Raw genomic sequence first — 24690 nt, 5'->3', positions numbered from 1 at the left:
AAGGGTTACAGGAAGTTGTAGCAGCTGCCATGTTTAGCTGCTTTGTTGTAGATTTCTTGTAGGTTTCCTGCAGATTTCTAAGTGTTGCAATGGAACCGAGCTGGAGTACATTTTTATTTCAGGTAAGGAAACTATTTAAAGCGAAAATTAACATATTTGAATGAACTACTATTAATTCCTGAGTGCCCTGTGGTCCGCTTAGGTTTTCGAAAGATTTAATTTTAGCTAAAGCAATCCAAGCAAAACAATGGTACATCAATCCCAGGCTTCCAGCTGTGAGGTAGGGCATGACGCTTGGAAAAAATCAGATCTATTTTCTTTCCACGGATTTATCTGAAAAGCATAATTACATTTCTGTTTATATCAACGAAACTGCTCTAATAATAGCTATAGTCTGGTGTTTATATATCAAATGTGGGTAGCTAGATAGCGTGCAAGCAGAACATGAGCTGCGAGATCAGTCGTCGCCACTAACGCCACCGCTAGCCACTCTTGTTTTTTCTTTTCTCATAACCGTTGATCAGTTTTATTTGTGGGGATAGGATGAATTTCTATATCAAAATCGCCTATTCCCCTAAAACAGTAATTGCAAGTTATGGAAATAAAGGAAGTCAAATCCACGCGCTTAGCGAATTGCTTCTATTTGCTAGCGAGATAACTTTTTCTTTCCGTCTTATTCAAATGGGTATGTAACCGCGGGTTTAGAACAGGAATTCAAACTATGCATATAAAAGCTGTAATTCTTAAGGTGATTTTAAAAAAAAAAATCATCTACGCTTCAAAACGTGGCCTATATGGGCAGATAATTTCTTCGTGGTGGATACTGTTATTAAATGCGAAACCTACTATTTTTAAAAACTTGCTTATATTTTCGACGATTGTCTGGCTATAGTTGTCTAACAGCCGTGTATTGAGACCTCTAACGTTAGCTAGCAAACCAACCAGAAATTTTAGCTAGCAAGCCATTTGTTGCAGTTGAATAAACCGATTTATAGAGTGTTCATTTTGTATGGATCCTTTTTTACTTAATAAAGAAAAGGCATGTCTAATTCGGTGGATTTCCTTCAATCGTTCGAGATCGGATTCATAGCTCGGACAGAATTATAAACTTCGTAAATTTGTGAACGGTGAGCTAACTTGTATGGCTAATGCAGCATTAACTACCCCTGCTGCGGGAACCATTGCTAGGATAGCTTGCTATAACTCGTTTGTTTGAATCGAACAGTTGCCAGCCATTATTCTTTATAATATTATACTCCAATAATAATATACGCTATATTATTAGTCTAGCTAATTAAATGTGATTTCATAATAAACGTGCTGCCTTGTACTGTGTATGTAACGCTACTCACGATGGCAACCTACGGTACGACTTTGAATAACATTTATCGATGGCTTGCTCTTTCTGCGAAAACATCCACACCTGGCAAGTGGAAAACACCGGGCGGTTTGAGGGGGAAAAAACTCCATACGAATAGTAAAAAATAAAAAAAAGGTAGTTGGCCTTTTGTGTTTATTAAGATGACTCATAAATGGGGATTTTCTGGTACTCCAACGACGGCGCGGTATTATACCTTCTGGCTAACAAGCTAGGCGCCAAGAGAAGGCTGGTATTTTATTCTTTCTGTGAATGCAGTGAATTGAGGTGTTACGAGCTGGGTGGGTAGCTCGCCACTTATCTGCCGGCACGAACGTACTAAGTAGCGGCCTTGGGGGAACTGGAGAGCGGGTTCGATAGCTAACGTAGCAAGATCGGTACGGCTCCAGCACAGGCCGAAGTCAACGAGTCTTGGCACTAACGGTCGTTTTGGAGCAAAGCATTTGTTGCACACCATTGAGTACCGTGCAGTAGGCAGGACTGCCCAAGTCCTTCATACACGAGAAGTTCGATACTGTTAAAGATTTTAGAGAAATGTGTTTAAAAGTAGCAGTTAAGAGGGGCACACGGTCTCCAGCTTCCGTGCGTAATTGCATGTAGTCCGCGGAGTATTTCGGGCGGCCAGGGAAGTTGTGAAATCCCAGATTGTTCCGTGATATGAATCCCACAACACTGTTGCGACCGTTTTGCACAACACTGTGCAGACAATGTCATACGAATTCATTTTCTTCGACTCTAAAACTTAAGGTACACCAAGTCTATTACACGTTGTAAAATATTTGAATGTATCGTTATTTTTTTATATGTAGCAAATTGATAATTGGGTATTATTTACATTTATCTGTCACTAGGTTACATTTATTGTGTATTTTCTTAATAAAAGGAATTTCTGCAAACTGCATATGTTGTGGGATTCTGGACTGGGCAGAAGCCAACGTTTTCCAGATTCCGAGGGCGAAGGGCGACATATTCGAAGGGATACATTTGAACATGTTAGAACTTTCATTTAAAATAAGAGGAAACTTTCGAAAATGAGCCTTACCCAGTACCCTGAGCAACCTTAGATCTCTAGCAAAATTATATTTTAGAGTACAGTGTTGTGTGTTTGGCATGGTTTGCTGTGAGCTATAGCTAAGAAGCTTGTGTGCAGAAGAGGGAATCCAGGCAAATCCCTCGAGGGACACTAGCAGCATCTGAAAAATCTCTCTTGTTCTCTCCCTGAAATGATTGTCCTCGGGGCTAGTTCTTATTTCTCTTTGAAGTTTCAGCTCACAGTGACAGGTAGAGCTGTCTATTCCCTGTGTTGTGGAGAAGTGCAGCTGTTGCCAGCTAATTGGTGAGAGTTAAGGGCTTGTGATGAGTGCGTTTTGTGTCTGACTAGGCGGAAATATCAGAAGACCGTATGGCTGAACTCGAAATAGAGAAACTATTTTTGTTGTTCTTGTTTCAAGAACTGTGACTGTGATGAAGAGCTGCGTCTAATGATGCTGCAGGTTTTGACTACTTGCTATATCACCTTTGTTAGGGACACAAGCCATCTCCACTTGGCTTGTTCTTTTGAGGCTGTCAGTGTAACTCTGTAACACTGTGTATATCACTGTGTATATTTAATATTTGAAGTGCTGGTTGAGTATTGAGGAGAGTTCCCCCTCCCCTCCATTCTGACATCAGCTTTTATATTTTTTGTGTAAAGGATGTGAAAAGGGTCAGGTACTGGTGTTGAAAACCTTTACCATCGGCTCGTGTTTTTATAGCTTAAGCCAGCTGCCAGTCATAGCAGAATGTCAAAGTTGGCCGCACTTTATAAGGAATGTTTTTCTGGTAAGTGCCCACTAGAGGTCAAATCTGAACATGTAGTGGATTTGGGTTGCCCCGGAGACTTGACACGGCTCCATGTACTTTCCTCCCTAATCAAGTGAAAATGACGGAAGCCCAGCGGTGTGTAGCAGAGTGGGCGTTTTTAGGCTGGGGGGGGAGGGGGGGGTGTTGATTGCCCTGTATGAGAGGAGCTCAGTGTTCCTGGCGCTGTGTTGTGCAGGGAGCAGACCTGTGTGAGAGTGGAAGCTGGTGTAATCCCCTTATTGCTCGGCTGTGACCGAGCGGGAGCGCCCGGGTCCGGGTCGGGCTCTGTTCGAAAAAAAGCCGCTGCGTGACTCATGCTGCTCATCCAGCGCCTCCGCTCTCGCCCCTCACATACCGGTGATCTCTCCTCTGGGACGCTGGCGGCTGGATGGCAGGGTAATGCGCGCGAGAGCAGCTAAAATGGCTCTCCCTCTCGCCTCCGTGGCCTGCTTGAGCCGAACGCCAGCGCGGCTCATCCCAATACCAGCGTCGCTTTTGTTCTCGTTAGATGTTGTGCTGTTTGAGGAACGTGGTGACTGCAGTGGCGTTTCAACATCGCCTCTTCAGACTCCACTGGGATGTTCTCTGCTCCAGTGTGCAGATTTTTAAAGGAGCACGCTACCAGGAAAAACAAGATTTGTTTTTCCTCTAAGCTCCCATTATTACCAATCCTGGAATGTTGAGAAATGCAGAGTTCTTTTTGGATATTTTGGAAACTTATTTCACAAGCCAGTTTCAGTTTTGTGGCCACTGGGGACATGTATAGTAGGCCAAATGGCTTTGGGTTTTGTAATAATAAAGCTGAAAATATCTACAGGAACAGCTGTAGAAAGTAAGTTTACATTCTGTAATGTTTAACACTTTGTCTCAAAGGTACATCCACCTTTATGTGATACATTTAAATGACCGTCCATACATACTTGTTCTGAAATGTTTAGACTGAATTAGGCTTTCAAATTCTATTAATAGGCTATAGCAAATGATAGTCTTATTTATAAAACAATTCTCCAGCAAATAATTAAGATCGAACAGTTTCATTCCACAACTTTATTTTGTCTGTTCAAGTAGAAAATCGGAGCAAACTCCGCTCACATACTTTTCATCTGAAGTGTTGATGGTGCGTTGACCAAAAAACAATAGCATAAAAATAGAGATACAAATGGAGGCACACCCACTAATACGCAGATTTTTTAAAAAGTCAGATTTTTTTGCCTACTGAAGTACACTAAATTGCACATAATTTAGCACGTAACTTACTAAAAAGATCAGTTCCTCAGCATGTACATGTTTATTGTGCAGATGCCGGTGTCGGTTTGCGTCATTGGTGTGAGTACACAGACTATTTTAAGAAATGACGTCAACTGAAAACCACTGGTGCCCCTTCAGCTCCCCCCCGGAAGTAAAATTAGAAGTTGGCCTATGTACTCCTATTTACTGTAGGAAGAGTAAATAACGGATGGTATTTAGTAATGAATAAATAAACGATCCCGACTAGCGAAAGGCTTGTTTTAACCCTGCGTGTGAAGGTTTCCGCTAGAAGAAATGCTAACTGGTGCATGTCGTTATCTCAGCTCATGTTTTATCACGCTTTCACGTTAGCCCACTGTCTGATACACAAGCATTTTCCCTTTGCGAGAATTGATTTGCAAGTGATTAAGCCATTGCTGCAGAATGAGCTTTTTGGCTCCTTACCTACTTCTTTACTGGATGTTGGCGAACGCGCAGCGATTTCCTCCCGCTGGTTTACCGTTTGGTTTGCCGTTCGCTGCTGGTTTGTGAGGCCCTGACTGGTGAAAGTGGGCCAGCCTCGCTGCCGTGTCAGACTCTGTCCCGGGGCTGTATTGTTAAGGCGGCGTGGTTTAAAATTATTCCTTCCCCCCGCCCCCCCACCACCCCCCTATTCAGGCTTGGTGTTATTTATCTCAGAGTGACCTCAAGCCTTCACAGTAGATTTGTATCAAAATCATCGGAGCGGCGTGAAAGCGCAGCGGGCGGCGGCGGCCCCTCGGCCCTCGTCTGGGGGCCCCGGCTGTTACCAGCGCTCGCGAGGGGGCCCGGGGCTCGGTGGTCCTGGTCGGGACCCCCGCAGGTGCGCCCCTGGAGCAGGTGGGGTCGAAGCGCCGCTCCAAGTCCTAAGCTCCCGGGGTCCATGACAGGTCAGTCGGTCGGTCAGGCGGTCGGCTGGTTGGTCGGTCAGTTGGCCCGGTCATTCGGTGACGAAGAGCCGAGAAGGCGAGCTAAAAAGACCGTTTCGGTGAGCACTGCGGCCAAATCGGCGGGGACATCGCGGACAAAGACCCCCCGGAGGGCCCCTGAGTGCATCGGCGCTTGGAATCGTGCGTCTCCCACAGTGGAGCAGATAAAAATAAAGGGACAGAATGCTAAGGGATTGATTTTTTAAATTTTTTTTTTCTCCCCCCTCCTCTGCCTGTCCCCCCTGCTGAATGGATGGCTGAACCCGAAAAAGCGGAGGGTCGGGTAACTTAGCCCGGTCCCGCGGAAGGAAGGGCGGGGGCGAGCGAGCGAGCGCGGTGGTCTTAATTGTGCCGTTGCTTCTCCAGGTCCCCGGCTGTGAGAGGAGCGTTTTCGCCGAGGCGCACGCCCGGCCCTCGCTGCGTAAACAGCCCGGACCGAGCGCGGCTTCTGAGGCCCAGCGCATGGCGGCGTGGCAGTTCGGAAAGGCTGCGCAGGTCTGTAGGGGTCCTCTCTCTCTCTCTCTTTTTTTTTTTTCTTTTTTTTTTTTCCCCCCTTCTTCCTCAAGCCCATGCTTAAGTGCGTTGATGTCACGGCTTTTTGCTTCGTTAGCCAGCAATGCCGCATGTCGCATGTACTGTGTGTGTGTTAATAATGGCGGTCCTGAATGAGTTCCAGTGTACGCTGCTGTGGAGCAAGTCTCTCTTACCCATCTCCACAGTGAGCTTGATTCTACTGTGTGTCCCTTTTGAACCTTTTTTTAAAAATCTGTCAATTTTCAAAATTTTCAATGATATGGACTGTTCTTTGATTCAAAAGTGCCCGGCCACTCGTCTGGGGTGTTTTCCTCGCTCCCTCGTTTGCAGAATCCCCTGCCCTGCTCTGGAGTGCTAAGAAGGCACTGTGTGAGGGTTGTGAGCGTAAGTGTGAAATCGCTCTGAAAGATGTGCAACGCGATGCTGGTTGAGCAGTATTAAGAAGCTGCGGGGGGAGTTCTCGGCTGCGAGCGCCACTGGGGGGGGGGGGAAATATTACCGTTCCGGAGACATAAAAATGGAGACGCTCGCTTGTTTCAGGTTCTCCTTGGGGAGGCCGCGAGGGCAGGAGTGTTGCTTTGGTCGTTTGTGTCGCGCAGTGATTTTTCACAGGCTCTAAGCAGCTTTAATTGCGGCTGCACTTGGCGCTGTAGTGTGATAATGGTGAGAGTGTGGGGCGCGTAAGAGCAGAAGCAGGTTCTCCTTACAGTCCTGTTCCTAAAAATACGGACTCCAGTCTTAGTGCATCTCTGGCAGAGCTGCTGAGGCCCCAGGGGGGGCTGTTCACGTCAGTTCTGGAAGGTGCATGCTGGGTAGATGACTTTTAATGGCAGTTTTCATTGGCGTAGTCATAAACTTGCTCTCTTCCAGTGAATGTTGTTCGATGCTTGTGGCATCTTCAGCAATTTCTTTTTTTTCCAATACTCCCCCTGTCTTCAGTAGGTTTCCATCCCAAATAAATGTAGCCTATATGGAATGGAGGTCAATGGAGAAAACGCCTCTGCTTAGCTACATTTTATAAGTCTTGAAACCCCCCCCCCCACCCCTCTACCTGCTGTGAGAGCTGTCCCCAGGTGAGAGGCCTGTAATGCAGCTGCAGATGCGGCAGAGTCACTTTGGGCCCGTGTGGAGTCACCTTGGGCCCGTGTGGAGTCACCTTGGGCCCGTGTGGAGTCACTTTGGGCCCGTTTGGAGTCACTTTGGGCCCGTGTGGTCTCACTTTGGGCCCGTGTGGTCTCACTTTGGGCCCGTGTGCTCTCACTTTGGGCCCGTGTGGTGTGGTCTCACTTTGGGCCCGTGTGGTGTGGTCTCACTTTGGGCCCGTGTGGTGTGGTCTCACTTTGGGCCCGTGTGGTCTCACTTTGGGCCCGTGTGGTGTGGTCTCACTTTGGGCCTGTGTGGAGTCACTTTGGGCCCGTGTGGAGTCACTTTGGGCCCGTGTGGTGTGGTCTCACTTTGGGTCCGTGTGGAGTCACTTTGGGTCCGTGTGGAGTCACTTTGGGTCCGTGTGGAGTCACTTTGGGTCCGTGTGGAGTCACTTTGGGTCCGTGTGGAGTCACTTTGGGCCCGTGTGGAGTCACTTTGGGCCCGTGTGGAGTCACTTTGGGCCCGTGTGGTCTCACTTTGGGCCCGTGTGGAGTCACTTTGGGCCCGTGTGGAGTCACTTTGGGCCCGTGTGGAGTCACTTTGGGCCCGTGTGGAGTCACTTTGGGTCCGTGTGGAGTCACTTTGGGCTCGTGTGGAGTCCCTTTGGGCCCGTGTGGAGTCACTTTGGGTCCGTGTGGAGTCACTTTGGGCCCGTGTGGTGTGGAGTCACTTTGGGTCCGTGTGGAGTCACTTTGGGCTCATGTGGAGTCCCTTTGGGCCCGTGTGGAGTCACTTTGGGCCCGTGTGGAGTCACTTTGGGCCCGTGTGGAGTCACTTTGGGCCCGTGTGGAGTCACCTTGGGCCCGTGTGGAGTCCTAAGCTTCCTCGCGGCGCTGCCCCCCCTGGCGGTGGAGAACGGCGGTGCCGGCAGGCCGCTGGGCCGTTTTCCAGCTGCCTTCACAAACCAGAAGTGACGCGCTGACCCGTTTCTGCCTCCAGCCCACACACCAGGCGCCTGGGTCCCCCTCGGGGGAGGCTAGCCAATGAGCTGCGAGCTCTGGCTGCTTCGCAACTGCAGCCCGTGGACGCGCCCCGCCCCCGTCACCCAGTCACGCGCTCCAGCGAGTCAAAACAGAGAGAGAGAGAGAGGGAGTTTGTAAATAGAGCTCTGCCACGGAGGTCAGCGGAGAAATGATTTCCACTTCCTGTGACCCCTGGCTGTCGGCCTCTCTCTCCCCGTCCCGCTCGCTCGCCCGCCAGCCCGCGTCAGGCAGGCCCCTCTCCCTCGCCCGGCTTCCCTTTGTTCCCGCCACAAAGGCAGATCCCAAATCTTCAGACGCGTCGTCTGTGCACGGCCCCCCCCCCCCCCCCCCCCCCCCCCCCCGCCGGCTCGCACAATGCCTGAGCGCCGTCCCGCGGGCCCCGGGGCCTCGTTTGGGCCGCCGCGCAGGGGTCCGGCGCTGCTCTCTCCTCTGGAGCACTTCTCTGGGCCAGACGGCCAGCTGCACGGCCGCACGCCGCGGGGGGGGGGTGTTTTCCTGTCGTCCCGTGGCAGCGAGCCTGCGTGTGTGCGCTCGTGCTCGTACCTAGCTAACGAGGGAACCGAGGGATATTTTTAGAAGGGAACACCTACAGTGAGTAACCTCCGGGCCTGGCACAGCTCCACCGCCTCCGAGCTCCTGACATGACATCAGCACCGCTGATCATCCGAGCTGCAGCCCCCGCTGTGCGTCTGCAGAGCTCGGCACAGTCAGACTCTCACACACACGCTCACACACACACATGCACACTCACACTCGCACACACACGCACACTCTCTCTCACACTCACACACCCTCTCACACACACACACACACACACACGCACGCTCACACACACACTCACACACACACAGACGCGCACACACACACACACACACACACACACACTCACACGCACACGCACACACACACACACACGCACGCACACAGACTCACACTCTCTCTCACACACATACTGTTTCTCAGACAGGTACACACACTACTCGTGCAGGCAAAGCTCATGTTGGCACAGTGAGTCGGGGCAGATGAGAGCCGTGTGTCTGGGCGCAGCACGTAGGAGAGACAACCTTTTCCTTCAGAGCAGTTTATTCTCTAATATCACACATCTCCTCAACGCGGTCTTCCTCCCCGTGACGTGCCCAGCGCCTTGCCCCCCCCCCCCCCCGGATGGGTGAACAGGTTGCGTTCGGGTTCTGTTGGAGCCAGCGCAGACAGACGCGAACGGCACACGCACTCCGAAAACGAGTCTCTTTCTATTTCGGGTGCGCTGCCTCTGACGCGCTCGCTCCAGCTCAGGGCCCGCAGCCTCCCTTTGGGCCGCCGCGTTCCTGTAGAGCCGGGGGGGGGGTGGGGGGGTGGGAGGAGGATGAAGTGGCGTGCTGTGCAGGACACACAGGGCTGCCAGTGTTCAGCGTCCCCAGCGCTACTCAAACACGGTGTACCCAAGGCTGTGCAGAGGCACAGGAGCTGCACAGTATCGCTGACGCCTCTCTTTGGACAGACGTGTAACAGTCTCTTTAACTCTTCCCGGACTGAGCTGCCTTTTCAGCGCCTTCGATATCTGATATTATCTATACAAGAACGTTCATTGATACAAAACAGTGATAATTTGCTAAAAGATGAGCACGTGTGTTTCTATGGGGAGACCCACTAGGTAATGTGAACTGGGAAACTGGTGCCTGTAAAGATGTAGGCTGATCTCCCACAGGTGTCATGGTTATGTAAAAGAGCGGTGATGTAAAACTGACTTCCCTGAATAATGTCACAGACCTGTTACTGTAGGCTGTATCAGTGGAACTGTACGGGCCAGGTCTTCCTTTAGAGTCTGAACTCCTCTCCTGTTCTGAGGCTGAGGAGGGCAAGGTGGTGGGCCTAGTGTAGTGTGTACGTGTGTGTGTGTGTGTGTGTGTGTGTGGGTGGGTGTGTACGTGTGTACGTGTGTGTACGTGTGTGTACGTGTGTGTACGTACGTGTGTACTGACGTGTGTGTGCGTGGCTGTCTCCCTCCCTGCAGCAGGCGAATGAAGCGCTGCACCACCAGCACCAGGTGGCCCAGAACAGCCTGCTGCCGCTGCTCAACTCCGGGGCCGAGCCGCAGGACCAGAAGCCCGTGCTGCCCATCCCGCTGGACCAGAAGCCCCCGGTGAGCGCCGCCGAGCTCCTCAAGGACAACGTGGCCAGCGGGACGGGGGGCGGGGGCGGAGGGGGCGGCGGCGGCGGAGGAGGAGGAGGAGGAGGAGGCCCGCCCCACGTGGTGGTGAAGAAGGAGCAGAAGACCAAGACGCCCTTCATCTGCGGCTACTGCAACAAGGCCTTCCGGGACAGCTACCACCTGCGCCGGCACGAGTCCTGCCACACCGGCGTCAAGATGGTGTCGCGGCCCAAGAAGGCGGCGCAGTCGGCGCCCACCATGGTGCCCCTCATCTCCACCGTGCCCCGGGAGAGCGGCGGGGGCAACCCCTCCTACATCTCCACCATCGCCGGGATCCTCACCACCGCCACCACCTCGGCGTCCGGCGGCTCCAGCATCATGTCGGCCGCGCCCATGGGCGGGGCGCAGCAGCAGCAGCAGCCTCCCCACCAGCAGGGGGCGCCCAAGAAGCCGCCCAAGCCGGTGAAGAAGAACCACGGCTGCGAGATGTGCGGCAAGGCCTTCCGCGACGTCTACCACCTGAACCGCCACAAGCTGTCGCACTCGGACGAGAAGCCCTTCGAGTGCCCCATCTGCCAGCAGCGCTTCAAGCGCAAGGACCGCATGACCTACCACGTGCGCTCGCACGAGGGCGGCGTGCACAAGCCCTACGTCTGCTCCGTGTGCGGGAAGGGCTTCTCCAGGTACGCCGCCCGCCCCTCTCTCTCTCTCTCTCTCTTGCTCTCTCTCTGGCTGTCTCTCTCTCTCTCTCTGGCTCTCTCTCTGGCTCTGTTTGTCTGTCTATCTGTCTGTCTGTCTCTCTCTCTCGCTGTCTGTCTGTCTGTCTGTCTGTCTGTCTCTCTCTCTCTCTCTCTCTCTGGCTGTCTGTGGGGCGGGGAAGGGCGTGTGTGTTACACGCGCGTGTGTGCGGCCTGTGTAAACGGAGGCGTCGGTCCTGTTACAGTCAGCCGCTCCAGGCTCTGAGCGCTGCTGCTGTGCGGCTCTTAAATGCTCAGTTTGTGTGGCCTTCCCAGAGCGGGCTCGGTGGCCGCTCCTCTTCCAAGTCACCCGATTCGTCGGAAAGCGCCCACGGAAACATCGTGGCCTTTTCAGGGCTTGAGTCAGCATAGGCTGGAGTGCTGCAGAATTTTAACAACTTCTAATTCAGACTGCGATTGGGTCACTCTGTGTGAACCTGTGAGGGCACGGAATGCTGTTGTGTGACTGATGCACTTGTCACCTCGTCCCCGGCCAATCACATTAAAGCAGTAGAGGCGCTGAGTGGGTCAGTGTTTTTTATTTATTATTTTTAAGTCGTCCTGAAGAGGAGGCTTTGCAGTCAAGCCTGGCAGCTCATTTCAGGCCCGGGTTTTTCCCCTCCCAGAAGCCTCTGCTCCACGTGGGCGTAGGTCCGCCTCGATTTGAGCGTGCGGCAGCTCCGCTCCCCTCAGTCCTGCGAGCGGGTGCAGCCCCCGCACCCGACACAGCTGCTGCCCATAACCTCCCCCCCCTCCCAGCGTCCCGCCATGGCGGTTAGGCCGGGCTGGTGGGGGCCGGAGGGGGGGGTGGAGATTAATTTTGCCACGAGCAATGAAGCACACAATGAAAATCTCTCTCCTGAAGGAAGCGCTCCCGCTGTTGCCAGAAAGAGATCTGGGGGGACAAAGGGGGGGGGGGGGGGGGGCTGGCTCTCAGGGCGGGGGCGGGCGGCTCGATTAGCGCCGCGGCGCTGGAATGCGTTCCCCTGGCCCTTTAAGGGTGATCCGCTTCGAGCGCCGCGCTGAAAATGGACTAAAGAATCTGCCTCGGAATCTGCAAAAACCGCGCGTGGGTGACGGGCATCTCCGGGCATCTCCGGGCGTCTCCGGGCATCTCCGGGGCCTGGCCGAGGCGCCGTTCCAGCGGGGTGACGCGGGGTAGGAGCGTACCGCGCCACGCTCAGGTCAACGCAGCGCCCCTCACTGCCCGGGAGGGATGACTGCGGACGGGGTGTCAGGCAGCTGCTGTCACCCTGCGTTAGAAACAGAGGGAGGTGGAAGAGCCAGTCCTCCTGGACCGGGGCCCGCTAAAAAGATTCCACTGCTCTCCTTACTGGTAAAAAGCCTTTGCCAGCGTGAAACAGCCAAGGACGTGCTTGGCAGTGTTTGTTTTTATGGGTCTGATGGTGGGGATTCTCTCATTCCCACAGTGCTCTGTGTCTCAGACTGAGTGGGTCATGTCCTGTAATGGCTGAAAGGAGGAAGATGGTTTTGCTCTGGCAGTGTGGTGTTCTGCCCAAGGTTCTGAATGGAATCTCTGAACCTGGATGGAATGTAGTTTATGAGTGGGTTTTTAATCAAATGGTTGTATTGGAACATTCTAGTAACCGCGGTTGATTTTTTTGCTTCTGGGTGCAAATGGTGGTGTGTTTTTGGGGGGGGAAAAAAATAAATATATCCTTTACCTTCCTCCTCCTGTTCTCCAGGCCCGACCATCTAAGCTGCCACGTGAAGCACGTCCATTCCACGGAGAGGCCGTTCAAGTGCCAAGTTACGGTAAGAGATCGCCGTCAGCGCGAAGCCCTTCTCAAAAGCTGGTGATTACGCACGAGCCCAGCGGCTGTCACAGCGCATCTAAATTCTTACGCGTATTTTAAGTCTTGCCCGATTCCCAGTGTTGCTGAACTGCAGTCAAGGCAACATTGGAGATCTCGACCACCTAATGGAAATCCGGTGGGTAACGTGGATCTTTAGTCCATTTTCAACGACCTAAAAGCCTAACGATGCTTTCGTGAAGTATGAAATTGAATTTCATTAAATGTTGCAGGGCAATGTAGAATATGAATATGATTCTTATATTAAAATAGTACTATCGTAGCTTATTGTCATCACTGTGAGACTCTTGTCTCTGAAATTTTTTGCGTTTAGCCAGAAAGATATTACTGCCTTGCTTTTCATGAATTTTTGGGGAATAATCTGCTTATACTGGCCCTACGGTGCTGTGAAGGTATTTTCCCCCTTCCTGGTTTCCTCTTATTGCATATTTGTCATGGAATGGATTCAGATCTTTAAACAAAAAGTAATATTCGACAAAGAGAACCTGAGTAAACCCAAAACACATTTTTAAAATTATCGTTTTATTTATTTATTTGGTTAGTTAGTTATCAAACACCCATATCACCATAACATGTGAAAAATGAATTGCCTCCTTAAACTTAAAAATAACTGATTGCACCGCCTTTAGCAGCAGTAACTGCAACCAAATGTTTCCTGTAATTTGATATCAGTCTTTTACATCGCTGTGAAGGAAAGTTAGGCCACTCTTCATTGCAGAACTGTTTTCATTCTGACTAATTGGTGGGTCTTTGAGCATGAACTGCTCGTTTCAGGTCCTGCCACGGAGTCCCTGTTGGGTCCAGGTCAGGGCTTTGAATAGGCCACTCCAAAACTTTAATTTGGTTTCTTTTCAGCCATTCAGATGCGCACTTGCTTTTGTGTTTTGGATCATTTGTCTTCCTTCAGAACTCAATTACGCTTCAGCATCAGCTCACAGATGGAAGACCGAACAATTTTCTGGTACAGAGCAGAATTTGTGGTTATATTCATGGTCAGAATTCACTTATAGGAAGTCTTCAATGTCCCAAGGCAGTAAAGCATCCCCACACCATCACACTACCACTATCATGTTTGACTGCTGGTATAATGTCCTTGCTGTGAAATGCTGTATTTTCTTTACACCAGACATAATTGTCCAGAAAGTTTGACTTTTGACTCATCTGTCCATAGAGCATTATCCCAGAAGGCTTGGAGATCATTCAAGTGCGTTTTGTTTTGCAAATGTGACACGAGCATTGGTGTTTCTCTTGGTTAGCAGTGGTTTATACCTTGCTAGTCTCACATGAATGCAATTCTTGCCCAGTCTTTTATTGTGGAGTCATTAACACTGACCTTAGCTCAGGCTAGAGAGGCCTGCAGTTCATTAGATGTTCTTCTGGGATCTTTTGTGACTTCCTGGATGAGTTGTTGCTGCGGCCTTGGAGAGATTTCGGCAGGCTGGGCATGCCTGCCAAGATTCACCACCCCTGTTCCAAGTGTTCTCCATTTGGAAATAATGTCCTTAGAAATGGCTTTGTAACCCTTTCTAGACTGATTTATTTCAAAAACTTCTCTGGAATTTCCTTTGATCGTGGCATAGTGTGCTTGTAGGAACATTGTGTTCACTACACTCAGATGTTGAGGTTCAGATTCAACACTGCTGGCTGCAGTCAATCCTTGCTGTGTTTAATTGGCTGAATCTAATTATCAATTGCGTTTGGTTAATTGTTTGAGTAACTAAGGGGGCAAGTTGCTTTTTCACATGGGTGATATGGGTGTTAGATGAAATGATTAAAGAAAATTGTTTTGCGTTTCCTCTGTTTCCCTTTAGTACTACCATATTATCTTTTAATACATTTTGTCTAATGATCTGAAGCCCCACTCGGTGTGACAAATATGCAGTGATCAGAAAAGGGGCAAATACTTTTTTCACAGCACTGTAATTACGGTGTTATAGGGCTGTAGGGCGGACGAGGGTCACGCGGAGAGCCGTTTTCCGCACACACACCCCCACAGCAAGCGATCAATCCGTCCAAAGCACGGATCCTGGGGCCAGCGTGGCGGCGGTTGTGTCTGAGGCGTTCGCGTGCTTGCCCACTCCCAAAGAGCTCCAACGAAATTCTGTGATTAGTGACATTTCTGTGTCTGTGGGAAGTGCCGTACAGCGCACCCCTTATGGGGCGCGAGGGGGGATTTTCTAGTTTTTAAAAAGACTTCTAATCAGTCACTGAAAAAAGACGCGCCCCAACTGTGCACCATGCTCCCGCAGGCCTGTGAACCTTCAGCACGTTACGATCGCGTGTTGGATGTCATGTTTCAGAAAGATAACGGCTAGCAAAGTTTACTTGGGGGCCCAACTTTCCACAGTTTCAGAGTAGCACTGGTCTTGGGGAAACCATTTCAGATATTTTTTAATTAAGCCTTTCAAAAACAATTTCATAATGGAGTCCCATAGTTTCCACAGCCCTGTGGTGTAATATGAGTCAGATGGGCTGCACTATTTGTTCTCATTTAAATCAGCCAGTACATGATGATTGACATCTGTTTTATTCTATGCAGGCAGGAGAACTGAACTTTCAGCAGTTAGCATTTAGCTTCCTCGGCACCACGTCCTTTGAATTGGAGTTTGTTTAATTGTGCATTTATTTTAGGTGGACATTAACATTGCTCTGATCTCATTTAAATGCCTAATGCTAATAAATGCTTTCCGTCAATTAATGGAATGGGAGAATGGATGGAACAAATAAACTACATCAAAATCTTAAATGACGATACAAAAATACTTAAAAGGGAGATTGTGGGGGGTGAATAGATTTTTTTGCTATATGAAATGTGCCTGGTGTAGCAATGGATACATGTTGGCCCCACCTGTGGATTTTTTTCTTTCAATAGCTTGCAATGTTTTATTAAAAGGTGAATGGCCCTTTGTGGCTTCACACATCTTAATGGCTTTCAGTTCCCAGAATTTGGCATTTGCTGCAAGTGCTCATGATGTGGCCTAGCAATGGAGCACTTGCCCAGACGCATCACTTCTCTGATCTTTTGGCAGTCCAGAACTTTCCAACAAAATAACCGGCCTTCTGTGACACTTGTAGATTAGAAAGCACAGTTCATACGTGTTTACATTTTGGCGAGTGTAGTTCAGTGCAGAACCGACATCACATTTCACTCTGGCACCAAGTGGATCAGCATGAACCAAGTGAATATTTCAGTTTGTCTGGCACCTAACTGATATTTCAGAAGACTGTAGGGTGGAATTTTAATGGCAGATGTGAAACTGCTCTTTGGGGGTATTTTGGAGGTGAATCACTCTGCCAGACTAAATGTAAAATGAAATTGTGCAGATATTTTTGTGATGTAGCGAAGCATTGGGGGAAATTCACCCATTTATGACAGCTGCTTGAGAAATGAGGTGGCTCTCGTTGTCCTAAAAGCTCTCCCAGTTCCTGTAAAAAGTTTGTCTCTTGGAGTCAGACTTTCTTGCTGTCCTGCTTTCGAAACTGTTAAGCCGCTGAACCAACAGTTCAGAAAGTGCTTCCACCCCACTCACAAACATTAGCAATGCGAGGATGGCCCCCACGTCACTGTGACCAAGACTAGAGCAGGGATCAGCAACTCATCAGCTGGTTTTCCACCCTCCCTTAGCCTGGGAGTCAGGTGTGAAGACAGTCTGGTCGATCAGTAGCACCAATTACCCGGGAGAGAAGAAAACCAGGGCTGGATTTGGATTAGAGGGCCAGAGTTGATGATCCCTGGACTTAGAGCCTCTAGCGTTGCTGAGCTGGGCCTGGGCTCTCTGTGTCGTGTGCTGCAGGCCTGCACATCCGCCTTCGCCACCAAAGACAGACTGCGCTCACACATGATCCGACACGAGGGCAAGGTCACCTGCAACATCTGCGGCAAGATGCTGAGCGCGGCCTACATCACCAGCCACCTAAAGACACACGGGCAGGCCAACTTCAACACTTCCTGTAACAAAGGTACGGCAGCCCCCCCAACACACACACATACACACACACACATATACATACACATGCACACGCACACACACGCGCACCACGTCCATCCACCCGGCCCTCTCCCGATAACATTAGTCACACTCGTAAGATTCTGCATGCTGAAGCACGTCTAGGCAGGCGACTTGTTCGCCATCGCGAGTACCCAGACAGACCCAGGAAGGTTGCAGGTTTCTGTGGAGTTATTTTTCTTTTCTTTTTTTTCTCTCCCCATCTCACAAATTCTCTCACAGTTATTTGTTTGATCGTTTCAGTGATGTCACAGTTGGCGCATACTGCATTAGTGTAGGCTTATACCATATGCCCTTTATGTGGCACACGCCGTGTTTTTCCTGGCTCGGAATAGGGCCTAGGTGCTGACTGCGGTGGCGGTGGCTTCACGCGACAGCGACTGTGGTCGGTCTGGCCTTCCTGCCTCTGTCGCCTCGCTGTGTAGTCTCGCTGTGTCTGTCTACATTTAGAATGTAAAGTTCGGTAAAGTCTTCAGGAGACCCCCCCACAGTTAGATGTAGGCTATAAAAAAATTTAAAAAACGCATAGCAAAAATGAAAAATTGGAACAATTTAAATGTTGAAGGGTTACACATTGTCAGTGCCAGAATTGGGGGAGGGGAGATACGGCCTATTTTGAAGGATACTGTTGAAAATCGTGTCTATAGTGGACGTGTGAGTGGCAGTTGCGGCTGTCAGCGCTCTGCCTACTACCTGATTCTTTCATGCAATCAAGCAGAGTCTGCTGAAGTTAATTTCCCATGTCTAAGGCAGCATGTAAACTTGAAAGCAGTCAAAAGACATTTTGAAATGCAAAATAATTCACGGCCAAATTGTACCAATAAACGCAGAGGGCATTTCTAATTGTTCTCCTTTTCTTGCGCCATTTCTCCTATAGGTGGCTTGAAAATTAATAAATATAAAAATAGGTGGCGCGGCTAAGACACTTCAGTGCAGGAGAAACTCTGACGTGGTTGTACTTTGGAATTTGAGAGACTGAACCAGTGTTTGACCGGACTAGGGCAAATGGGTCAGCTCAAATATACATAATGGTTGTTAAGAGTTAACGTGAATCAGGGTTTGATGAGGATTACCTGGCATTGGAAGGCGTATTTGGAAGGCAGGGTGTCCCAGGATCGGTCCCTCTGTAAAAGCAGAGAGGGGGGCTGAGCTGTGATTTTGCGGAGGTCTCGTTGCCTCGTGCTCCTGTTCGTCAGCGGAAAGGCGTTTCGTCGGGTTGCCAACCTCGTGCTCGGGGACGGCGTGGTCCCTGGAGGGGGGGGGGGGTGGCGGCTGTGGGCGGTGAACTGGATGACCTGGCTTGTCGTGTAGCATGTCGGCCCAGCAGGGCGGCAGGAAGAGTCCAGGTGTTCTGTTCCGTATCCGTGTGTTCCTTGTCACCGCTACACGCTGTTTTAGAAATGACTCATTTGGCGCAAAAAAAAAAGGCAATTTTTTTTTGTATTCCGTTTGGTTCCAGCGTGGTTATGCACTCTTAAGGACTGTGCACAGGTGGAAGCCCGAGCTGGCAGACCCTGCCCCCTGAAGCGTGGTCACTCACATTGGGTTCAGGACATGGAAAAAGATTTTTCTTCCATTTCCAAAGTTTTGTTTGTCAAAATTTCATCAGAAATTCTTCTCAAACCTGCTGCACCCCCCCCCCGATTTGAATAAATGAATGGAAAAATAAATAGGGTCGATGGCAGCTTAAGTCAGGTATTTAATACAGTTTTTTTTTTTAAGGGCAAGTCTCATTCCTGCAGCAGAGCAGTGTGCAGTCCCTGTCACTGCGTGTGTACAAGCGAACTTTGACTGACATGCATCTTTGCTGACAGAAATGCGTAGCCCGTGGGACGGACGTGTTCTAAATTTAAACCTGAAGCGCTTTCGACAGCAAATGAGTTTGTGTACACAGGAGTATGGTCAGGAAAAATGGCCACAGAGCGATATTCGATACGGCCGGAGAAATGTTTTAATTTCCTTCGCTCATTAAATGTGTTGAGGTGCAGGAGGGGAGGCTGTGAGGAAGATTGGTTTTGACTGAAGAGCTCTCTCATTGGCCTCCTTAGCGCTGGCAGACCCTCGGCTTTGGGCTTTACTGCTGGGGGGGTGGGGGTGGGGGGGAGGGGGTTACCATATAGAGTAGAGTACAGATAACACACAGGAAAGCATTTTCCTCTGTTCCATCCCCAACCCCCCCCCCGCACACAATTTCACCTCTTGGTCCGTCCACCCTACGAGAGAGAATTCCAATCATTTCAAAGAGCCTCCTTCATGTTAATCCAGGACTGTTATCAGTTGAGCTGTTTTTGTAAGAGAACAGGATGTTAAGGAGCAGAGATCCCCTCCCACACGCTCAGCAGCACATCAAACTCTCTTCCCTGCGCGGTGGAATGAATCATAAAATGAATGTTCTAAGTCTTGCCATATTTTTTTTTTTTTTTTCTTGTCATGTACTGTTGTTGTTCCCCATCTCCCAAATCCGCCCCCCCTACCCCCCACCCCCCACCCCCCAGCCTGATTAAATTCCGCTAGTGAAAGGCATTTCTCCTCCTCAGGGTGAAACGGAATTGTTTTTAATTCAGCTTTGGAGTGCAGTTCCCATCCCCCGTGTGGAAACGCGTTCACAGCCTGGCGAGGCTGTTCAGATGAAGCCTGAGGAATATTGCATAGTTTGATTACACGGGGCTTAATAGCAGTTAAAGTCAAAACTCGTTGGCGTTGTACAAGACTCGGTACCAACCAAGGAGCAAGGGGGGCAGTATAGGGAAAAATAAAAACTTATCCGTCCTCCCCCCTTGAATTCTGAGCTAATAAATTTGGAGTAAGTGGAGGAGGGCTAGTCGGGTCTCTGGACACCCGCGCTCGCGGTAGACGCGGCTATCCCGCGCGGCTGACCCCGGGGTCCGTGGGGCAGCAGGCCCCAGAGAGAGCGGGCGGCGTTAGCGTTAGCAGCGCCCGGGTCGGGGGGCTGGGGGGGGGGAGGCCTTGTCCGTTGTAACCCTGTGTGTCTGTATTCCTGAATAGGGCTAGGGGACTGGCAGTGGAGCTCCACAGGGGTGCGAAAAGGTAATACTGTAGCGTGATAGAAAACCCGCCCCCCTGCCCCGCCCCCCCCCCCCCCCAAATCGAACACAATGTGCAGGGGCCCGCGTCTGCACCACAAACACCTCTTTGTCCCGAGCGTCTGCAGCTGTTCCGTATCGACGAATGGAAAGCATGTTAGTGTCATAGAAATCAGGCTTGTGTTTCTTTGGTCCCCCCCCCCCCCCCCAATGCAGCTACAAATGGAAAGTGGGTTTAATTTTTTTTTTTTTTAAATGCACAGGTGGTTCAGGTCAGGATCACTTGGTCTTTTCTGTACATCATTTTTTTTTCATTCGTCAGCAATGGGGATCAAGGATAATCAAATAAAAGGCTTAATACTTAAGTTCTGAAGGTGTCGATGAGTTGAGGTCCTTTTTTCCGTACATTCAAAAAAAAAAAAAGAAGATGAATCCCCCCCAAAGTGTTCCTCATTTTTTTCTGTCCATTTGCATTTGTGTTTTCAATTAATTTTGTTTATGTTGAGGGTACCTATATAGCACTAACCACATAAGCCTAAATGCAGAACAGTATCTCTTATCCTTCGTTAACCTGGTCCAGGGAGGAAGGGGTGGGTAAGGGGGGTGGGGTGGGGGGTGGGCAAGGGGGGGGGGGGGCGGGGGGTGTGCACCCACATTTTTAAAAATGTTTCTGTCTGTTTTGTAGACACTAACGAAGTCTGCAACTCTGCCTCAGCCACACCAGTCACGGCCTCCGCCCCCATCACCACGGCGATGAACCGCGGCAACGTCAGCAGCAACCCGGTCACCATCGCGGCGCAGATGAACATCGCCACCAACACGGTCAACATCACCTCGCCCGTCAGCCTCCAGCACCCGGTCACCATCACGGGGCCGGTCAACATCGCCTCGGTCAACATCCCCGCCACCGCGCCCATGAACATCGCCCACCCGGTGGCCATCACCACGCCCATGCCCATGAACATCACCGGGCCCCTCAACATCGCCATGAGGCCCATGGAGAGCATGCCCTTCCTGTCCCAGGTCCTGCCCTCCTCCCCTCCCTGGTAAAAAAAGAGAGGGGATGGGGGAAGGGGGGGGGGAGAAAAAAAACTCCAGCCCCCAGTCTTCTACCCGATCCATTTCACCAGCCCCTCCCCCTGGGCGGCGCCCAGCCCCTCCCTCCATCCCTCCCTCCCTCCCTACTGACTCCACCCCAGATATTAGTGTTTACTTGGTGCAGGGGGGCAGGAGGAGAAGCGTGGCTGCTGCCCCCCTGGCACTCGGCTGCAACAGCAGCAGCGCTGCAGCACGAAAGATTTTACAAAGAATCTTACAGGAGAACGCTAGGGCTGTTTTAAAAAAAAATGGTTTTCAGTTTTTAATTTTGGTTTGTTTTGGGCTTTTTAGGCTTTTTGATTTTTTTTTATTTTTAAATCTTGGTCTGAAGGACACTGAGTTTAGGAGGGGGGGTGTAAGATCGGTGAATGTGACGGTGTGATGGGCGGAGTCGGGCGAACGAAGGGGTAAGGCTCCAAGTCCAGCTTCACAGGACACCGGGACCTCTGGGTTTGGGCAGGGGAAGGGGAAGGGAAGGGAGGGGCTGGGTTTGAGTAAAAGGACAAATGCAATAAGTGTGCATTGCATTAAGTTTCAAAGGATATCTCAGAGTAGTGGGTGTTTCTCATGTTGTTTTTTTTAATAGCCTGCTAATCAGTATTTAATGTTTTAAGGAGAAAAATGGCAACAAAAGGGACAAAGGCTTCCATTCTGAGGGAAGAATTTTTCATGATGTGTGAAACTTGATTTTTAGCTTTTTTTTTTATTTTGAGGTACAGTGACTGTATGTTGCCTATGACCTGATAATGTTATCCCTCTCCAATCACTCCATCTTGATCTTTTAACAACATTAAGTCCCTCACTGCTTAAGGTATCTTCAGTTTATTTTTCTTTTGTTTTGGGATGGCTGGAATGTGCTTCTTAGCTGTCAGTGGACATTGGTCATTGAACAGGAGCTGAAGGAGGAGTCTTGCACTGAATGCATATCCCGTGTGTAATGAAATGCCAGTATTATCAAAGATCAAAACTGAGAGTGTTAGGCAACCAGCTGTTAATGTAGATATGGAGGCCATCTAGTGGCCTGTGGAAACCATGCTGAGAGATTGGTCCTAAAGTTCACCAGTTTTGCTATAACAGTTATCATGTTGGTGACGGATTGTAGTTTTACTAGAATTATTTTATACCCATGTTTTTATTTTTATTTTTTTTCCTCTGAAGTTCAGGAGCCTGTTAGTAAGGATCTTCTGCTCAGGAATCTTGCAGAGAGTAGCCCAGTAATCTGGTTTGTGTTAAAACAGTGAGTTGATGTCTAACACATAACTTTATCCTGGACTTTTTTTATGTTACTTTGTAAATACTTAACACACCGTATACTTTTTTTTTTCTTTTTTTTTTTTTTTGGCTAAAAAAAAACTTAGAAGCCCTTCATAGGTCAGGGAGCCAAGAACTTTAGTCACTTTTAATATTGCCGTCCACATTTTAAGGAAAGAAAGGAAAAAAATATAAGTCTGAATGACTTCTGACACGGTTGAATATTCTCATTCAATTCCTTCACAAATTTACCATTGAGCTAAAGCTGCCATGTGGGTTCAGGTTTGTTGGCAATAATTCCTCAGTGTCTTGTGCACCGGGGGCGGGGGGGCGGGGGGGGTGCAGAGAAACCAGGAAACGATCAACCATCAGAGGGAACTCTTGTGTATTCCTAGGATGTAACTGAGAAAGGGTCAGAACCTGGAGAACCGGGGGACTGGACCTCCTCAGCCCTCCGGTTCTGTCTCGCCGGTCGTCTCTCTGAACGCGGCTCGGCGCTTGTGCCCCCGTGACCCCGTGCCCCAAACGGCGCGGAAGCAAGAGCTCTGAGCCGGTTTGAAAGCCGTCGGCCGTCAGAAACTCTGCATGGTTCTGAGGCCTATAGCGTGCCATTTTTGGGTGAACCCCAATGTCTGGTTGCTGTGCAAACCAAGAATGGCTGACAAACTTAAAAAAACAAAAACAAATTCCCTCTGCCCTCCAGTGTTGCATGAGAAGTGGAGCTAATAGGGTTTCAATACGTTGCAAGCTCTGAAAAAAACCAAACTACAAAAGAGGGATTAAAAAAAACAAGACTTTTTTTTTGAAAAGAAAACACTAAAAACTACATTTTGGAGGGTATGAAATACTGAATGGAGTTGATGATAAAAGTTTGAGCTGCTGAGGTAAAGTAATTCGACGGTGAGCTCTGATTTACTACATGGAGTAATGGCACTGATATTGCTGTCTGGCTCCTGTTGATAGATGCATGGCTGGGGTCGTCTTCACATGTCAAACTATCGTCAAAATGCAAGGCTATTTTTTTGAATACGTTGAAGTGTTCTGTAGAACACATTTGCATTACTGTGGTGAACAAATATTGTGTCCTTGCACTCTGTGCGTAAGAGGCATTGTGTACACCTGTCACAGACACAAGAAAATGCATGAATTTGGATTAACAAGTCTTGCCCTGAAGAGGGAATGGCTTGACAAATCTTTGCTCCTTTTATGCATCATTGATTTGCTTTACAGGGGGAAGTTGACCCTTCTTTTTATCTCAGCTGAATGAAATTGGAAATGCAGTGATTCTTTAAAAAAAAAAAAAAAATGTATTTGGAGAATAAAATAAAACAATGTTAATTTTAGCCATCAAAGATGAATTGGCAGATGTCAGACCCTTGTGAAGGCAGTTGAATGTATATCTTTGTACAAACCCATTTAGTTCTGAGGATGTGGTAGTTATAATAGACACGTGAAAGAAAAAAGTAAGATAACCTTTTATAAATCTTTTGTATTAGAACATTAACAATGGTAATTTTTGTATATATGAAGACTAGGCTTTCTGATTAGCAGAAAGGTAAAACATTCCTACATTTTTTTAAATGTATGTTTGTCAAATAATTATGTAAACATGCCCAATGTTTTATGTGCCTTTTATTTGGGTTGTCTAAATAAAAGAAAACTATAAAACATGCGGGGGAATTGTCTGAATGTTTTCTACGTTCTTAACCTCAAGTTATGAAAGGAAGGCTAAGTATTCCTCCCAAGTATTTTCCATCCACTCAGTAATAATCACAGCTTGGTTTTGTTATTAATACCAGCTTTGCATTAAATTGGGTTCAGCTGGATCTAATCATGGCTGTCTCAAATGCCCATAAACCTGCACTGAGGTAGACTCTGCTATTTGGTCCTCGTCCAGTGAGCACTTCCTCCAAGTAATGCTTGAATGGTGATTGATGGTGTGTGTTTATAAGCAGTATAGGCTGGTTTAGAGGGTGAGAATTTCTGCCCCATTTTAGGATGACAACAGTGTCCAAGTTGCCTTGGCCTGATATATTTTAGGCAAACCTGCACATAAGACTTAATTCACAGCAGTTTGAGCACAGGCCATTCTCAGTACTTCAATGATTTTTTTAAATCCAATTTGGTTGAACCATCTCATGTTCGCACAACCGCATACAAGGTCTAACTGGGGCGGTTTACTGGGTACCTGTCAGTATGAGTTTTAACAGTTCTGTCACTGGGAGTTGAATTGCTGCGAGCGAAAACCCCTCCTTTTAATCGCATGTGAATGTTCACGGTTTGGGGAAAAAAGGGCTGGCTGAGTTTGTCTCCTGCATTTTGCCTGGTCTGACAGCCCCGTGTGACAGCACTCGGAGAAAATTTTTTGTACAAATAGGCACATCCCTGGAATGTGAAAGCGAGGCGGCTGCAGCAGCTCCCGTCACCTAGCGCCGCAACACTGCCACGCGCGGAATAATGCTGCCGTTCCTGGACATCAGCAGCCTGCCGC

At 49.2% G+C, this 24690-nt stretch overlaps 1 protein-coding gene across 6 annotated transcripts; it reads left to right on the top strand.

Moving 5' to 3' along the window:
- On the top strand, positions 1-23871 carry LOC118236080 (vascular endothelial zinc finger 1-like). 6 transcript variants are annotated; one of them, XM_035434110.1, is made up of 7 exons: positions 1-122; positions 5782-5910; positions 10090-10910; positions 12671-12740; positions 16594-16759; positions 19813-19854; positions 20566-23871. In XM_035434110.1, the coding sequence occupies exons 1-7, from the start codon at positions 90-92 to the stop codon at positions 20898-20900; spliced, it is 1596 nt and encodes a 531-aa protein (XP_035290001.1). In that variant the 5' UTR covers positions 1-89; the 3' UTR covers positions 20901-23871. The 6 variants fall into 6 exon arrangements, with proteins under 6 accessions (XP_035290001.1, XP_035290000.1, XP_035290003.1 ...); XM_035434109.1 differs by having other exon boundaries at positions 20536-23871; XM_035434112.1 differs by lacking the exon at positions 19813-19854.
- The last annotated feature ends 819 nt before the right edge of the window (positions 23872-24690 follow it).

This window comes from Anguilla anguilla, chromosome 9 (genome assembly GCF_013347855.1).
Source record: "Anguilla anguilla isolate fAngAng1 chromosome 9, fAngAng1.pri, whole genome shotgun sequence".
NCBI lineage: Eukaryota > Metazoa > Chordata > Actinopteri > Anguilliformes > Anguillidae > Anguilla > Anguilla anguilla.
The sequence above is the reverse complement of the archived record's forward strand: the minus strand, read 5'-3'. Positions and strand labels throughout refer to the sequence as shown.

Excerpts from the sequence above, each read along its gene's own strand:
- LOC118236080 (XM_035434109.1), top strand. The coding sequence starts at position 90 with ATGGAACCGAGCTGGAGTACATTTTTATTTCAG. Across the intron at positions 5,911-10,089 it reads AGTTCGGAAAGGCTGCGCAG|CAGGCGAATGAAGCGCTGCA; the intron begins GTCTGTAGGGGT and ends CCCTCCCTGCAG. Across the intron at positions 12,741-16,593 it reads CGTTCAAGTGCCAAGTTACG|GCCTGCACATCCGCCTTCGC; the intron begins GTAAGAGATCGC and ends CGTGTGCTGCAG.